The sequence below is a fragment of the Pristiophorus japonicus genome, unplaced genomic scaffold (assembly GCF_044704955.1).
Source record: "Pristiophorus japonicus isolate sPriJap1 unplaced genomic scaffold, sPriJap1.hap1 HAP1_SCAFFOLD_425, whole genome shotgun sequence".
Classification (NCBI taxonomy): domain Eukaryota; kingdom Metazoa; phylum Chordata; class Chondrichthyes; family Pristiophoridae; genus Pristiophorus; species Pristiophorus japonicus.
In genome coordinates this window covers 376,447-392,500 of record NW_027254146.1, presented here as the reverse complement: position 1 = coordinate 392,500, position 16,054 = coordinate 376,447, and the positions used below count along the sequence as shown (strand labels likewise).

The 16,054-nt window shown below is 52.2% G+C and overlaps 1 protein-coding gene across 1 annotated transcript in view; it reads left to right on the top strand.

Annotated features, from left to right (window-relative positions):
• The window catches only part of LOC139251238 (telomerase protein component 1-like), a 71,932-nt gene that overhangs the window by 48,639 nt on the left and 7,239 nt on the right, over positions 1-16,054 (top strand). The window contains exons 19-26 of the mRNA XM_070873210.1: positions 804-980; positions 1,454-1,574; positions 2,335-2,456; positions 8,944-9,057; positions 10,902-11,019; positions 12,483-12,677; positions 15,133-15,314; positions 15,734-15,884. Coding sequence (XP_070729311.1) covers positions 804-980; positions 1,454-1,574; positions 2,335-2,456; positions 8,944-9,057; positions 10,902-11,019; positions 12,483-12,677; positions 15,133-15,314; positions 15,734-15,884 — 1,180 coding nt within the window. The remainder of the gene's footprint in view (positions 1-803; positions 981-1,453; positions 1,575-2,334; positions 2,457-8,943; positions 9,058-10,901; positions 11,020-12,482; positions 12,678-15,132; positions 15,315-15,733; positions 15,885-16,054) is intronic.

Here is a 16,054-nt window from a genome sequence, read left to right as displayed (position 1 = left end):
CTCACACCCCCCCCTGCAGCGGCTCAGTATGGAGTGAGCTGATCCCAGCCCAGGATAGTCGCTGGGGGGGGGGGCTGCAACTGCCTTGGCTCGCGCGCGCTCTCTCTCTCGCGCCCTCTCTCTCTCTCTCTCTCTCTCTCTCTCTCTCTCTCTCTCTCTCGCGCGCACGCTCTCGCTCGCTCGCTCGCGCTCGCGCTCTCTCTCTCTCTCTCGCGCTCTATGGTGCTCTTTCTGTCTTTCACCCCCACCACTTCTCTGTCTCTCGTTCTCCCCACCCACCCCCCCCCTCCCCAGTCGTGCCCTCGTTTCCTCTCTGTCTCGCTCTGGCACTTGCTGTCTGTCTGTCTCTGTGCTGATCCAAGCCAGTGGCCAAAGGTCTGGTAGGCAGGGCTACAATTGGCCAAAGTGCATCCTTGGGTGAGGGAGGGGCTGGAAGATCAGCCATCATTCCCCTATCTGATCACCATCCAGTGTGTGAGTGGAGGGCTGGTGCGTGGGGACTTGGCTCAGCTTCACTGCCTGTGTTGGTAGAGGAAGGACTGGGCCCATCCCCAGCGACATCGTGATGGTCGGATAGTGCCTGTGGGACCCGTGGCCCAGGGTGTGAGGACGGGAATGCTGGGACTGTGCCATGGAGGGTGGAGCCAAGTACCTGGCCTCACAGTTCACCTTTCGCACCTCCTGTCCTCCCCTGGTCCTCCCCCCACTGTTTCCCCACCCACCCTCCCCTGGTCCCCCTCCCCTGCCCCCCCCTTTCTCCCCCTCTCTCTCCCTCCCTGACGTGTCTCCTCCCACCCCCACAGGTGGCGGACTGTGCGAGTCTTCGTGTCCTCGACGTTCCGGGACATGCAGGCGGAGCGTGACCTCCTGACCCGCTGCGTCTTCCCCGAGCTGCGGGCCCGGGCTGCCCGCCATTTTGTGTGGGTGCAGGAGGTGGACCTGCGATGGGGCATCACCGAGGAGGAGTCCCGCGGGAACAGGTGGGTATCAGTCGCGCTGGGGTATCAGATTTCACAGGGGTTGTCATCATCCATCTGACCCCCTCGTCTATCTGACCCTCGCCCCGTGGGCACAGTGTTCCTCCCCCTGACCCTCTAACCCCTGGGCACAGTGTCCCTCAGACTCCCTGACCCTCGCCCCCTGGGCATGGTGTCCCTCGCCCCTTCCCCCCCCCCCCCACCACAGCCTAAGAGAGCCTCCTCCTAATTCATCACTGCAACACCGCACATCGCACACCCAGTCATACAAGAAACTCGGGATATGAAACACTCTCTCTGTCCCTCCGATGATGGTGCTGCCCCACACCGTCCCTGCCCACTCCTGCACTGATTCTCAGTCTGTCCCTCCAAGTATGGCCCTGCCCCGGTCCCGCTCCTGCCCCTGCACCGGCCCCGCCCCCGCACTGCCCCTGCCCCTGCCCCTGCACTGATTCTCTGCTTGTATCCACTCGCAGGCAGTTGGAGCTTTGCCTGTCCGAGGTTTCCCGCTGCCAGCTCTTTGTGGGCATTCTGGGGGAGAGATATGGCCAGATCCTGCAGGAATACTCGTTACCCAACCTGCCTCAGTTTGAGTGGGTAAGGATGCCAGCTCACATACTCCGGTAGCACTTCTGTTCCCGCGGTTTCCGGAATCAGCTCGGGATGATTTCACCATGTGACCGATGGGATCCGGCACCTTGTTCCAGTTACACTGGTGTCCCAGCTCGTTTTAAAGCAAAGACTTGCATTTAGATAGTGCCTTTCACATCCTCGGGACGTCCCAAAGTGCTTTACATCCAATAAAGTATCTTTGAAGTGCAGTGACTGTTGTAATGTAGGAAATGTGATAGCCAATTTTTGCACAGCAAGCTCCCACAAATAGCAATCTCTTTTAGTGAAGTCGGTCGAGAGGAGAACTAGTGTCTTGGGATCTTTTGTGCCCACCTAAAGAGGGGCCCTCGGTTTAACGTCTCATGCAAATTGATGGCACCTCTGACAGCGCAGCGCTCCATCGGTACTGCACCGGGAGAATTGGTCCTCAATTGTGGGGCTCGAGTCTCTGAAGTTGGGACTTGAATCCACAACCTTCTGACTCCAAAGCGAGAGTATTAGCACTAAGCCAGGGCTGACACCGAACCCATGCTGTACCTGGCCTAGTAGTGTTTGATGGGAGAGTGTAGATGGAGCTTTACTCTGTATCTAACCCGTGCTGTACCTGCCCTGGGAGTGTTTGATGCGAATATGCATGTGTGAAATAGCACTATGAATGGGCTCCTTGTTGCAGATCTTGCAGGGCTCAGCACTGTGGGAGTCTGACTGACTGAAATCTCCAACTTTCTCCCACTGTATCTCGCAGGTTAAGTCCTATCCACGAGGACGTTCCATCACCGAGTTGGAAATTGTGCAGTTTTTGCAACAGAAGAATGACTGCTCAAGTGAAACGTCTTTCTTCTACACCAGAGACCCTGCCATACTGAGGTAGGAGAGAGTGAGGAGGATCAATTAATGTGATTTTATTGAACTACTGGTCAACCTTGCGTATGAGTGGCTGCAGTTATTTGTAGGAGATTGGCGTGTTTGTTTAGCTTTGTTTGTTGTAACAGGCCAGGGGAGGTTACAGCGCCACCTCTGGAGGATGAAAGAACAACAGGAAAAGAATGCTGCCGATGCTGGAATTAGAAATGAAAACAGAGAATGCTGGAAATACTCAGCAGGTCAGGCAGCCTCTGAGAGAAACAGCGTTAACCATGGCCTTTCATCAGAACTGGGAGATGTCCAAGTTGTTCAGCAAGCACAGAGGCAGGGAGAAGGAAGTGGAAGGATACAAAGGGGAAGGTCTGTGATTGGGTGGAGGGCAGGTAGGTGGACCAAACGCTCAAACCTTCCATATGGCAGCACTCGCCCTGGTGTACTCTACAGCGGAGGGAGCACTGCTCCTCCGGCATGGCCATCAGGTCGGTATGTCAAATCCGTTGATGTCCAGCTGAATTCTACGATGAGAATTATCACTGGTACGCTTTTATCAACACCAACACCTTGGCTGCCCATGCTTGCAAACATCGCACCAGCACACATATGCCGTCTCCAGAGCATACAACCACTACACAAACAAAGACATGCCGATTCAGGCTGACTGGAACAACCTACCACCAACCCGTCTCAAATCTCGATGGCCATTTTGGACCATCGCCAAAGCCCTTCAGCGATTCCCCATGGACTCGATGACTGATGGTGAAATGCTTGGAAGAACTGCGACATACGGAATGGATTCCTTCTAGAGGACCCCACAGTACAACCTATAGGATCAAATATTCCTCGCAAACACTGGACAACCATCAACCGCCTCCGAACCAGTCATGGTAGATGCTGCCACCTTCTCCATAGGTGGAAGATTAGAATATCCCCATCATGCGATTGTGGAGCTCCTAATCAGACCCTGGAGCACATCATTGAGCACTGCCCTCAGAGGGAATTCGCAGGCAGCCTATAAGATATCCACGCTGTTACACCTGAAGCTTTGGCCTGGATATCTGACTTGGATATTGACATTTGATTTGCTTTGCTACTACCATACGGATGGAGAAGGGTGGAGGACAGGTTAGATTAAATGACGAAAGGGACGATGTTGCAAGGCAAAAGGGGGTGCTAACGGGACAAGTAAAGAAACACAAGATGGATCTCGAGGTGACGTAAATGGCAACAGCCGAACCATGACCAGCACCTCCTGTCCGAGATAATGGGAGCGGTGGTTATGATGGGGGATCTGGGTGAGGGAAATAGTGGGTCGCACATTAACCTTTGACCCTCTGGGATCTTGGGGTCAAATCCAGACCCAGACATGGGCGACAAAGCTCTCCTCTGTTGGATGGGGTTAAGAATCCAAGATGTTCTTGTCAATTAAGTTTATTTACAAAACTTAGACAGTCCAACTACCTCTACCACTAGTGAGGACTAAGAGGGGAAACAGCAAGAGAACAGCAACACCTCCAGGATCCGCTCCAACGCACACCTCTCTGCCATGTATCGGTGTTTCTTCCCTTCATTGTTGCAGGATCACTATCCCAGAGCTCCTCACCAATACCGTTGTGGGAGCACTGTCGCCCCAAGGACTGTACCGCTTACACTCTCTGATGGACTCAGTGGGGCAGGGGGACAGACACTGACCTTTAAAGGGGTTTGGGTCCATTGGCGTTGTGTACAGTGGGAGTGAATGGGAAGGGGTTGGGTCCATCATCATCATAGGCAGACCCTCGGAATCGAGGAAGACTTGCTTCCACTCTAAAAGAGTCCTTAGGTGGCTGAACAGTCCAATACGAGAGCCACAGTCCCTGTCACAGGTGGGACAGATAGTTGTTGAGGGAAGGGGTGGGTGGGACTGGTTTGCCGCACGCTCTTTCCGCTGCCTGCGCTTGATTTCTGCATGCTCTCGGCGATGAGGCTCGAGGTGCTCAGCGCCCTCCCGGATGCACTTCCTCCACTTAGGGCGGTCTTTGGCCAGGGACTCCCAGGTGTCAGTGGGGATGTTGCACTTTATCAGGGAGGCTTTGAGGGTGTCCTTGTAACGTTTCCTCTGCCCATCTTTGGCTCGTTTGCTGCGAAGGAGTTCCGAGTAGAGCGCTTGCTTTGGGAGTCTCGTGTCTGGCATGCAGACAATGTGGCCTGCCCAGCGGATCTGATCAAGTGTGGTCAGTGCTTCGATGCTGGGGATGTCGGCCTGATTGAGGACGCGAATGTTGGTGGGTCTGTCTTCCCAGGGGATTTGTAGGATCTTGCGGAGACATCGTTGGTGATATTTCTCCAGCAACTTGAGGTGTCTACTGTACATCGTCAATGCCTCTGAGCCATACAGGAGGGTGGGTATTACTACAGTCGTGTAGCTTATGAGCTTGGTTGAAGTTTTGAGGGCCTATCTTCACACACTCTTTTCCTCAGGCGGCTGAAGGCTTCACTGGCGCACTGGAGGCGGTGTTGAATCTCGTCGTCAATGTCTGCTCTTGTTGATAAGAAGCTCCCGAGGTATGGAAAATGGTCCACGTTGTCCAGGGCCACAACGTGGATCTTGATGACTGGGGGGCAGTGCTATGCGGCAAGGATAGGCTGGTGGAAGACCTTTGTCTTACAGATGTTTAGCGTAAGGCCCATACATTCGTACGCCTCAGTAACTACGTCGACTAGGTCCTGGAATTCAGCCTCTGTGCACAGATGCAGGCGTCGTCCGCATATTGTAGCTCAACGACAGAGGTTGGGGTGGTCTTGGACCTGACCTGGAGACGGCTGTCATGTATCCTACATGTTTACTGCTTGTACTATTACAAGGTGTGCCACCAGAGGGCACGGCAGTGGGAGACTTGTAGGTTACCTGTACAAGTGTGCCAGGCCTAGTATAAAAGGCAGGCCACCGTGTGTGATCCTCACTCTGGAGTTGCATTAAATGGAGTAAGGTCACTGCAGTTCAAGTACAACACATTGTCTCATGGAGTCATGATCAGAGCATCTGAAGACATAACAATTGGCGACGAGATTACGGACTTTCATGCGAAAATGGCTAACTTTGGACGTTGCAGCAGTTCGCCGATGGTGATGATTGGGATGCCTTTGTGGAGAGGCTTGACCATTTCTTCATAGCAAGCGACCTGGCAGGCCACAATCCAGCCACACTGGCTGATAAGCGCAGAGCTATCCTGCTAACCAGTTGTGGGCCCACCGTCTATGGCCTCGTCAGGGACTTGCTGGCACCAGCGAAGACAATGACCAAGACGAGCTTGTAACGCTGATTCAAGAACAACTCAAGCCCAAAGAGAGTATCCTCACAGCCAGACACTGGTTTTATACCCACCGACGGCCCGAAGGCCAGGAGATCACAAAATATGCTGCAGACCTCAGGAGACAGGCTGCACCATGTGACTTCGCCAACCACCTCACCGAAGCACTGCGGGATATCTTTTTCATCAGAATCGGCAACGAGGGCCTTCTTCACAGGCTACTGTCTTCTGCGGATACCACGGTCACACTGCAGAAGGCCATCGCCGTGAGCCAGGCATTCATGACTTCGACCTGCGGCTCTAGGCGGATGACTCATCCTCAGGACTCAAACCCGGCAAGTACTGTACACACAATGGCGCCTTTTAGAGGCTGGACTGTAGAATGTGACTCTCCTCAGGGGAGAGTGAACAGGCCCCCAAGTCCCTTAACGCAGTCCGCCGAGGGGGGCTAATCGAGTAGCACCATGCTGGCATTGCGGAGGAAATCACTAGGTTCACCAGTGCCGTTTTAAAGATTGTGTGTAAAGGCTGCAGCACAAAGGGCCACCTCCAGCGAATGTGTAAAAGAAATACGACTCACTGTGTTGAAGAGTCTGCAGATGGCCATGAATCCAGCGTGGATTATGAAGCGATAGAGAGGTAGCTCAGCCCCACGATGAGGTGTATGGCATGTTTACCTGCACTACAGAATGTTCCCTATTGAGAATGGAAGTCGAAATAAATGGCGTTCCAGTCTTCATGGAAGTGGACATGGGGGCGAGATAGTCAGTAATGAATCAAGAAGCCTTTGAGAGGCTATGGGACAATCAGGCTGAACGACTCAAGTTGGTCCTAGTTCAGGCAAAGTTACGCACCTACACCAATGAACTTATCCCAGTCGTTGGTAGTGCGGATGTAAAGGTACTCCATGATGGCGCGGTGCACAAGTTATCCCTGTGGATTGTTGCAGGTGATGCACCAACGCTACTCAGAAGAAGGTGGATGGAAAAGATCCATTGGAGCTGGGAGGATTTCATCCCTCCAGCAATCGACATCCCTCGTGCTCCGAGGCAGGGCAGGCCCTCACCTGAGGTTGGGTCCGGTGTCGGGGAGCAGACCAGCGTGGTGCCCAGGGCACGCACCTCTCGGCGCGACTGCTTGGAAAGGATCCAGCTGAGACGACCCGAACGCACCTTCCAGGCTCCAATGGAAGGACTCCGGAGGAAGAAAATCAGATCCAAAGGCGACTTCCCAGCCTCGGTGGCAGAACCCAGGGAGAAGAGGATCACGGCAGTCGACATCGTGGATGGAAGAAAGATGGCGCCCAAACCACGAGGTGATGCGCTGAAGAAAAAGATGGCGGCGGCCAGACCACGAGGTGCAGCGCTGATGGAGCAAAGAGGATTGGAGTAAAGATAGCAAGGCTCCCTTCAAGGAGGCCAGCAACACACCACACTTAAAGGGACAGTTCCACATTCTCAATCAATGTAATAGCAACTGAGTTAGATGTAAAATGAGTAATTGACGATCAGAGTTGTGTACATGCAATAAGCAAGGAAATGTACGATTGCGATCGGAGCTACAGTTTATTTACAATGAGTAATGAAACGTTGTGTGATGTAGGATTTCAACTACATTTAGTTAATGCAGTAGGCAAACCCCCATCGGGAGCACATGGCTCCAGCGAGCTTACCCAATGCTGTAGCCTGTGTCCCTGGGACCAGAGTAATGCACCATGGAGTGTGGCCACAAGTAGCTAATATAGACCAGCAGAGCAAGTGATCTCAGGAGATCAACAGCACCGGTATAGATACCCTGCCCCTGATCGGCTCTACCTCTCAGGCACCCGATGGCACCAACTGCCACGGGCCTCAGGCGCAGCCCCCAGACCCTATAGCCACCAAGGCCATACCCGGGAACGAAGAGTCACCCGTAACGGTTCTCCCAAATGGGACCGGGACCAGCCAAGATCCCAAACCAAATAACGCCAGGCAAGCGAGTCAGCAGTTCCCTGTGCACTGCTAGACGACTGCTCCTCAGGGAGCAGCAGCGACCCGGGGTGCAAGGAGAGGACAGGGAGGTCACAGGCACCTGTGAACCTGCCCGACGCTAGGAGCAATGGCAAAAGCCCCGAGAGCAAGCAACTTGAGCCAACTCACTGCCAGCACTGGGCAGTGCACAGTCACCAGACTTCCTGGACACCAGCCAGCAGTTCTGGCACTAGTTTGTCCTCGCGCACCGGTGCTGATCCCTTGTACTTATTCCAAGTATATATCAAGTATGTATCTCACCAGTCAGATGTGCTTACCTCACAACTGTACCACAAATGTAATCATGTAAATGCAGTTTTTTTTTCTGGATTTGAATGTATATGAATGTAATGAGCCACTGGCACAACCTGTATGTGGGGGGTGGGTGGGGGGGAAGAGAATGGAGTGGGCATGGACACACAAACACAAACCACCTCTACTGCCAACGAAACACCAACCACTCACCCGAGATAGAAAAACCTGCCAAGGGTCAACCAGATGGAGCTAAGCCCAGAGCACAGTCAATGCAAAGGCAATTTGCACTAAGGTCCTGGGGGAGAGTGATGTATCCTACATGGTTATTGCTTGTGCTATTACAAGGTGTACCACCAGAGGGCACTGCAGTGGGAGACTTGTAGGTTACCTATTCAGGTGTGCCAAGCCTAGTATAAAAGGCAGGCCACCATGTGTGATCCTCACTCTGGAGTTACATGAAATGGACTAAGGTCACTACAGTTCAAGTGCAATACATTGTCTCATGGAGTCTTTATTGGAGCATCTGAAGACATAACAACGACGAAGGTTAAACAGGTTCTGTAGTTTAGTTCCACTCCAGCGGGGAGCTTGTTGGCTTTGAGGTGGAGCATGTCAGCGAGGAAGATTGAGAAGAGAGTTGGGGCGATGACGCAGCCTTGCTCGACCCCGGATTGGGTCTGTAATGGATCCGTTGGTAAGGATCACGGCCTTCCTGTCGTTGTGGAGCAGGCGGAGGATGGTGCCGAACTTTTAGGGGCATCCGAAACGGAGGAGGACAGTTGGGTCCACTGACTCTCGCGGTTGGATCCATTGGGATTGTGCACAGTGACTGGGAAGGGTTTGGTCCATTGGGATTTGATCTGGAGAATGGGTTGTACCTTCAATCCCAGTTTGATACATGGGCCCCATTCCTGACAGACTCCACTTCTCTTTGGTCAGGTCACTGCCAGAGCAATGGATGTCAGACTTCGCAGCAGAGTCAGAGGAAGGGAAAACAAGGATGGCAGATCTGAAGAATCAAGTGAAGGAAGCAGGGTTACTGGCCCTGGAAAAGTAAGCACGAGTGTTTATTGTCCCTCCGAATCCCTGCCTGCTCCCTCTTACTCCTGTATCTGCACTGTAGAAATTGAGACCGATCGAGCTGTCTCCCACACTAACCCATTTTGCCACAGAAACCTCAGCACTGTGGGATACCTCCCCTCCCTCAGTACTTTGGGACTTCTACTCACTCTGTCTCCGCCACCACCGCCCCCCCCCCCCCCCCCCCCAATAGCGCTTGGTTCCCCCCCACCCTCCTATCTCTGTGACAAATTACATCCTTTGTGACTGTGACAAAGGTAAACTATCCCTCCTCTTGGACCTGTCTGCAGCCTTTGACACAGTTGACCACTCCATCCTCCTCCAACGCCTCTCCACCAATGTCCAGCTGGGTGGGACTGCACTCGCCTGGTTCCATTCCTATCTATGTAATCATAAGCAGAAAATCTCCAGCAATGGCTTCTCTTCCCATCCCTGTATCATTACCTCTGGTGTCCCCCAAGGATCTATCCTTGGCCCCCTCCTATTTCTCATGTTGCCCCTTGGCGATGTCATCTGAAAACGCAGGATCAGTTTCCACATGTGTGTTGATGACACCCAGCGCTACCTCACTGCCACTTCTCACAACCCCTCCTCAGTCTCTAAATTGTCAGTCTGCTTGTCCAACATCCAGTTCTGGATGAGCAGAAATTTTCTCCAATTGAATATCGGGAAGACTGAAGCCATTGTCTTTGGTCCACGCCACAAACTCCGTTCCCCAGCCACTGACTCCATCCCTCTCTCCAATTTCTGCCTGAGGCTAAACCAGACTGTTCGTAACCTTGGTGTCATATTTGACCCTGAAATGAGCTTCTGACCATGTGTGACATAACTAAGACCGCCTATTTCCACCTCCATCACATCGCCCGTCTCTGCCCCAGCCTCAGCTCATCTGCTGCTGAAACCCTCATCCATGCCTTTGTTATCTCTAGACTTGACTATTCCAGTGCTCTCCTGGCTGGCCTCCCACATTCCTACATAAACTAGAGGTCATCCAAAACTCGGCAGCCTGTGTCCTAACTTGCACCAAGTCCCGGTCACCCATCACCCCTTTGCTCGCTGACCTATATTGGCTCCCGGTTAAGAGCAACGCCTTTATTTCAAAATGTTCATATTTTCCAATCTCGCCATGGCCTTGCCCCTCCCTATCTCTGTAATCTCCTCCAGCACCCCCCCCCCCCCCCCCCCCGAGTTGTCTGCGCTCCTCTAATTCTGCCCTCCTGACCATCCCTGATTATAATCGCTCCAATCGGTGGCCATGCCTTCTGTTGCCTGGGCCCCAAGCTCTGGAACACCCTCCCTAAACCTCTTCGCCTCTCTATTCTTTTAAGGTGCTCCTTAAAACCTACCTCTTTGACCCAGATTTTGCTCACCTGTCCTAATTTATCCTTATGTGGCTCAGTGTCATTTTGTGTCTTATAACACTCCTGTGAAGCGCCTTGGGATGTTTCACTATATTAAAGGCGCTATATAAATGCAAGTTGTTCTCTGCGCTTCTGCTATTCTGCCCTCTTGCACATCCATGATTTTAATTGCTCCACCATTGGTGGCCGTGCCTTCAACTGCCAAGACCCGAAGCTCTGGAAGTCCCTCCCTAAACCTCTCCACCTCTCTCGCCTCCTTTCTCCTCTGTGTTTCTTGCTCAGCCACCTCCCCGCCTTTGTCTCTCGCGAGGACTCTCTCACTCCGTCTCTCTCTGTTGTTTCCTCTTCCACCACCGGCTGGGTTCAGCTAACACAGCACCAGTGCAAGAGTCCATTTTTTCCATTTTATATATTTCTGAATTTCTTTCAACCAGTTTCTGGTCTGTTTGTTTTCAGCTACGGCAGCGAGTGGGGAGGGGAGGCCCACGGGCGACCGTGCCTGAAGGGATTGGAGGAGTTTGGGACCAGCATCTTCAGCAGTCTCTGGAAGGCCATTGTCAGTCAGCACTGTCAGGTCAGTGCACCCAGCTCAGACCCAGCTCTGCCCAATCTACAAGGGGCAGCCGTTCCTATCGGAGGAGATTTACCCACTGACCCGCCTCTTCGAGGGCGGGAGACTGGGACTACCTGAAGTACTCCTGAAGGTGGCCTGTTACCCGGGCTGCAGTCAGACACGGGGCAGCCTGTTCCCCAGGCTACAGTCAGACACGGTGCGGCCTGTTCCCCGGGCTACAGTCAGACACGGGGCAGCCTGTTCCCCGGGCTACAGTCAGACACGGGGCAGCCTATTGTTTAAATAAGAACATAAACATAAGAAATAGGAGCAAGAGTAGGCCATTTGGCCCGTCGAGCCTACTCCGCCATTCAATAAGAAAATGGCTGACCTGATAATGGACTCAGCTCCATTTCCCTGCCCGCTCCCCATAACCCTTTACTCCCTTATCGCTCAAAAATCTGTCTATCTCCACCTTAAATATATTTAATGACCCAACCTCCACAGCTCTCTGGGTCAGAGAATTCCACAGATTTACAACCATCTGTGAAGAAATTCCTCCTCATCTCAGTTTTAAATGGGCGGCCCTTTATTCTGAGACTATGTCCCCTAGTTTTAGATTTCTCCATGAGGGGAAACATCCTCTCTGTATCTACCCTGTCAATTCCCCTCAGAGTCTTATACGTTTCAATAAGATCACCTCTCATTCTTCTGAACACCAAAGAGTTTAGGCTCAACCTGACCTCATAAGACAACCCTCCCATCTCTGGAATCAACCTAGTGAACCTTCTCCTGAGCTCCCTCCAATGCAAGTTATATCCTTCCTTTAAATGTGGAGACCAAAACTGTGTGCAGGGAATGTCTCGGATTGAAAAGATTGACCAAGTCTCTTGCGATGTAGTCCCACCCTCCATCCAGTATTACACCAGGCTGCCCTGCAGCGAGGCTGAGATTGGATTTTCAGCGGGACATGGAGCTGGGATAACTCCCATCTTCCCAACCCCAGAGTGGGGAGAAGCGGGAACAGGTCAATCGCAAATGTGGCAGCGTTACCGAATGGGCGGGGAGGGGCTCTGAACGGCTCTCGGGGCCCTTTTGCAAACATGGCACCTCAAGAGTGTGCCGCGGCATCAGATCAGACGTTAAACCGAGGGCCCTGTGTGCTCTCGAGTGAACGTAAAAGATCTCACGGCCACTATTTTGAAGAAGAGCTAGGGGGAGTTCTGCCCGGTATCCTGGATGCAATATTTATCCCTCAACCAAACCTAAAAACGGGTGATCTGGTCGTTATCGCACTGCTGTTCTGTGGGATCTTGCTGTGCGCACATTTGCCTGTCACGTTTCCTACATTACAACAGTGACCACACTTCATTAGATGGGAATCCCTTTGGGGCGTGTCGAGGTGATGGAAGGTGGCTGTGTAAATGCAAGGTTCCCGTGCTCTATCTAACGCGCTGGAATTGTTTTCTGTGTCTGACCGACAGGCGGAGTGCGGCCTAGAGGCGAGATTGGCGGCTGATGAAGACGCCCTTCAGGACGGCTTCCTGGAGGCCCAGAGCTGTCGGCAGTACGGCCGTGTCCAGCAGCTGGCCGCGGCCACCTCCGCCATCCGAGAGCGGCGGCAGGGAGGCATCTTTATCGTCCACGGCAGGCCCAGTGAGGGGAAGACCGCCTTCATGGTATGCAACATTCTAGATTATTCCGCTTACTCTCGTCTTTGGATCGAACAACTCCCCTTGACATTCTATGGGCGTCACCATTGTCGAAACCTAACCCACCAGCAGCAACCTGGCCATCACCAATGATCAGAAGCTCCAGCGGACCGGCTGAGTAAATGCCGCAGTTACTGTGTAGACCACGGAGAGTGGTTCACCTCCTGACTCCCCTCAATTCTCGCCGCCCCCTACACGTCCCCATTTACAGTACTGTATTCAGTTCTGGGTACCGAACCGCCAAGGATATACTGGCCTTGGAGGGCGAATGTGCAGCGCAGATTCACCAGAATGGTACTGGGGTTAAAAGGGTTGAATTACAGAGGATTGTATAGGATTACTTTGGATATACTGCACAGAAACAGACCATTCGGCCCAACCAGTCCGTGCCGTTTATGCTCCACTCGAGCCTCCTTCTGTCTTTCCCGATCTAACACTATCAGCATAACCCTCTATTCCCTTCTCCCTCATGTGCTTGTCGAGCCTTCTCTTAAATGTATCTATAGTATTTGCTCCAACCACTCCCTGTGGTAGCAAGTTCCACATTCTCAGCACTCTCTGGGTAAAGGAGTTTCTTCTGAATTCCTCATTGGATTTCCTGGTGACTATCTTATATTGATGGCCTCTAGTTATGCTCTTCCCCACAAGTGGAAACATTCTCTCTGTGTACACTCTATCAAAATCTTTCATAATTTTAAAGACCTCGATTAGTTCACCCCTCAGCCGCCTTTTTTCAAGAGAAAAGAGACCCAGCTTGTTCATCCCTTCCTGATATGTATATCCTCGCATTTCTGGTATCATCCTTGTAAATCTTTGTACCCTCTCCAGTGCCTCTATATCCTTTTTATAATATAGCGACCAGAACTGTACTCTGATCCAAACAAGGTGCATCTGTCTGCGCTCCCTCCCCCCCTCCCGCTCCTGCTGCCCCGTGGTCGGACACTGTGTCAATTCCTCTGCCTCTTCCTCCTCCTTCTCCTCCACATGATGGCCTGATGTGGAGGGTTGATCAGAGGATTGATGCGCCTGTGGCTGGTCATCTGGAAGTAGAAAGCAGCAGAGCAGGGGGCAGGGTGACATGAGGAAGGTCACATGGCACAGACTCATTGGAAGGACCATCACTACTCCATTATATTGAGTCCAGAGACACTGTATTATACTGTCCCGACCCTAGTCCACACCCACTGTATCACATTGCCCCGACCCTGGTCCCCATACACTATCACATTGTCCCAACCCTAGTCCACACCCACTGTATCACATTGCCCCGACCCTGGTCCCCATACACTATCACATTGTCCCAACCCTAGTCCACACACACTGTATCACATTGCCCCAACCCGGCCCAGGCAGTGTGCAGGACTTTCCCTCCATATACAAGCGGGGGTCAGCACCCCCTCGGGCAGTTGCCCGACCTGAGATGTTGATGAGGTCTGCCACTCGCTCCTCCAGGTCGGTAAGTGGCAGGGTCTGAGGCGGACCGCCGCCTGTCCTCACCTGCTCACAGCGACTGTGTGACTTCTTTCCCTGCAAAGATGAAAATGGAAATGGTTACCAGAGGGTCCATGTGCTCTTGTGGCTCACACACACATAGTTACCAAAGCACTTCTATCATACAGTCTGAATGTAACCGATTCCGCTGTTTAATGGCCTTGGAAGTTGCACGTGGTTCATCAGGAGGACATCGAAGTGCGGAAACATCTTATGAGATCTCAAAGCAATAATGTGTAAAGATCATTCGTGGCAAATAGGGTGCCACACTAAGCCAACATGTGTCATGCATTTTAGGAGGCAACCCACAGAGTACTGAGAGACAGCAACAGCATGAGAACAAATAGTGTGTCAGATTTATAATTAAAGTGATAAAGGAGTGCATCAATAAAAATTGTACTCACTCTAACGACCCTCGAAAGATCATAAACTTTTTCCGGCACTGCTTCCCACTCCCGGCCACTGTGTCTGAGGCAGTGACCTCCCCTGTAATCTCCCTCCAGATTCTGTTAAATATGTCTGGCAGGGGTCTGGATCCACCCGTCCTGTGTAGTTCCTGCCATCTCCTCTCCACAATCTCCACAAGGGCTTCGTTAGCCTCTTGTAAAAAATCGTCCCGCACACTGCCTGCTGTCTTCCTCCATCATCAAAATCCAATAATAAAATGGTTGGTTCAACTCTGGTTGTACTGCGCACATGCGTGGCCGCGCCCTGCATTAGCATTTCAGATCGGACAGCAGACCAGAAACGCGCGAAGAGGAAAAAAAAAATTGCATATGCGCAGAATGGGTGATTTTTTTTTTTAGGTTTGGAACCTTCGGCAAACGGGCGAAATCGCAAAAAGCCAAAAATGTAGAATGACGTGGAACTGCACCCCAACGAGTAGCGAGATTTCACTAATACACACACTGCACCTTGTCTCCCTCTGTAGGCCAGCCTGGTGACCAAGCTCGGTATCAGTGACATGGAGAAATGTCCGGGGCCGTCCGATCTCCTCTTTCACTTCACAGCGGCCAGCGAGAGAGCTCAGGATGGCACCAGCATGCTTTACCGGCTCTGTGTGTTGCTCAACAACAGGTTGAAAAGACAGCAGGAGGTCCCGAGGAGTTACAGGTGAGGAGGGCACTGTCCCTAGTACTTCAGCAGGGTAAGGGTCGCTCACTGTAATGGTACAGCATCACCTTATTGAGCAGGGTAAAGGTCGCTCACTGTCACTGAACAGAGTTGGTATTTATTGAGCAGGATAAGGATTACTCACTAACTGTGGAGTCACTGTACAGCAGGGTAAGGATTACTCAGTAACTGTGGAGTCACTGTACAGCAGGGTAAGGATTATTCACTGTGTACAGCAGGGTAAGGATTATTCACTAACTGTAGAGTCACTGTACAGCAGGGTGAGGATTATTCACTGCACAGCAGGGTAAGGATTATTCACTAACTGTAGAGTCACTGTACAGCAGGGTAAGGATTACTCACTAACTGTAGAGTCACTGTACAAGAGCGTATGGCTCAAACCAGTATCTTCTCCACAGAGCCCTTGTGTTGGAGTTTCATTCTCTCTTGGACCATGTGGCCCATTCTCAGCAGCGACGGCACTTGGTGCTGGTCATCGACGGTGCCGATTGTGTTCAGACCGAAAGAGGCCAACGCACATCGGACTGGATCCCTGAGCACGTGCCACGTGTGAGTATCGACGTGATGTACTCTTGTATTCCAACTCCTGCACTGAGGTGTCATCCATGGCCCAGTGGCTCTCTCTCTCTCTCGCCTCCGAGATATGTTCAGGTTTCCAATCTAGCTCCGGACGTTTCAGCCCCACAATCCAGGTCGACACACGGTGCCAGTACCCTCCC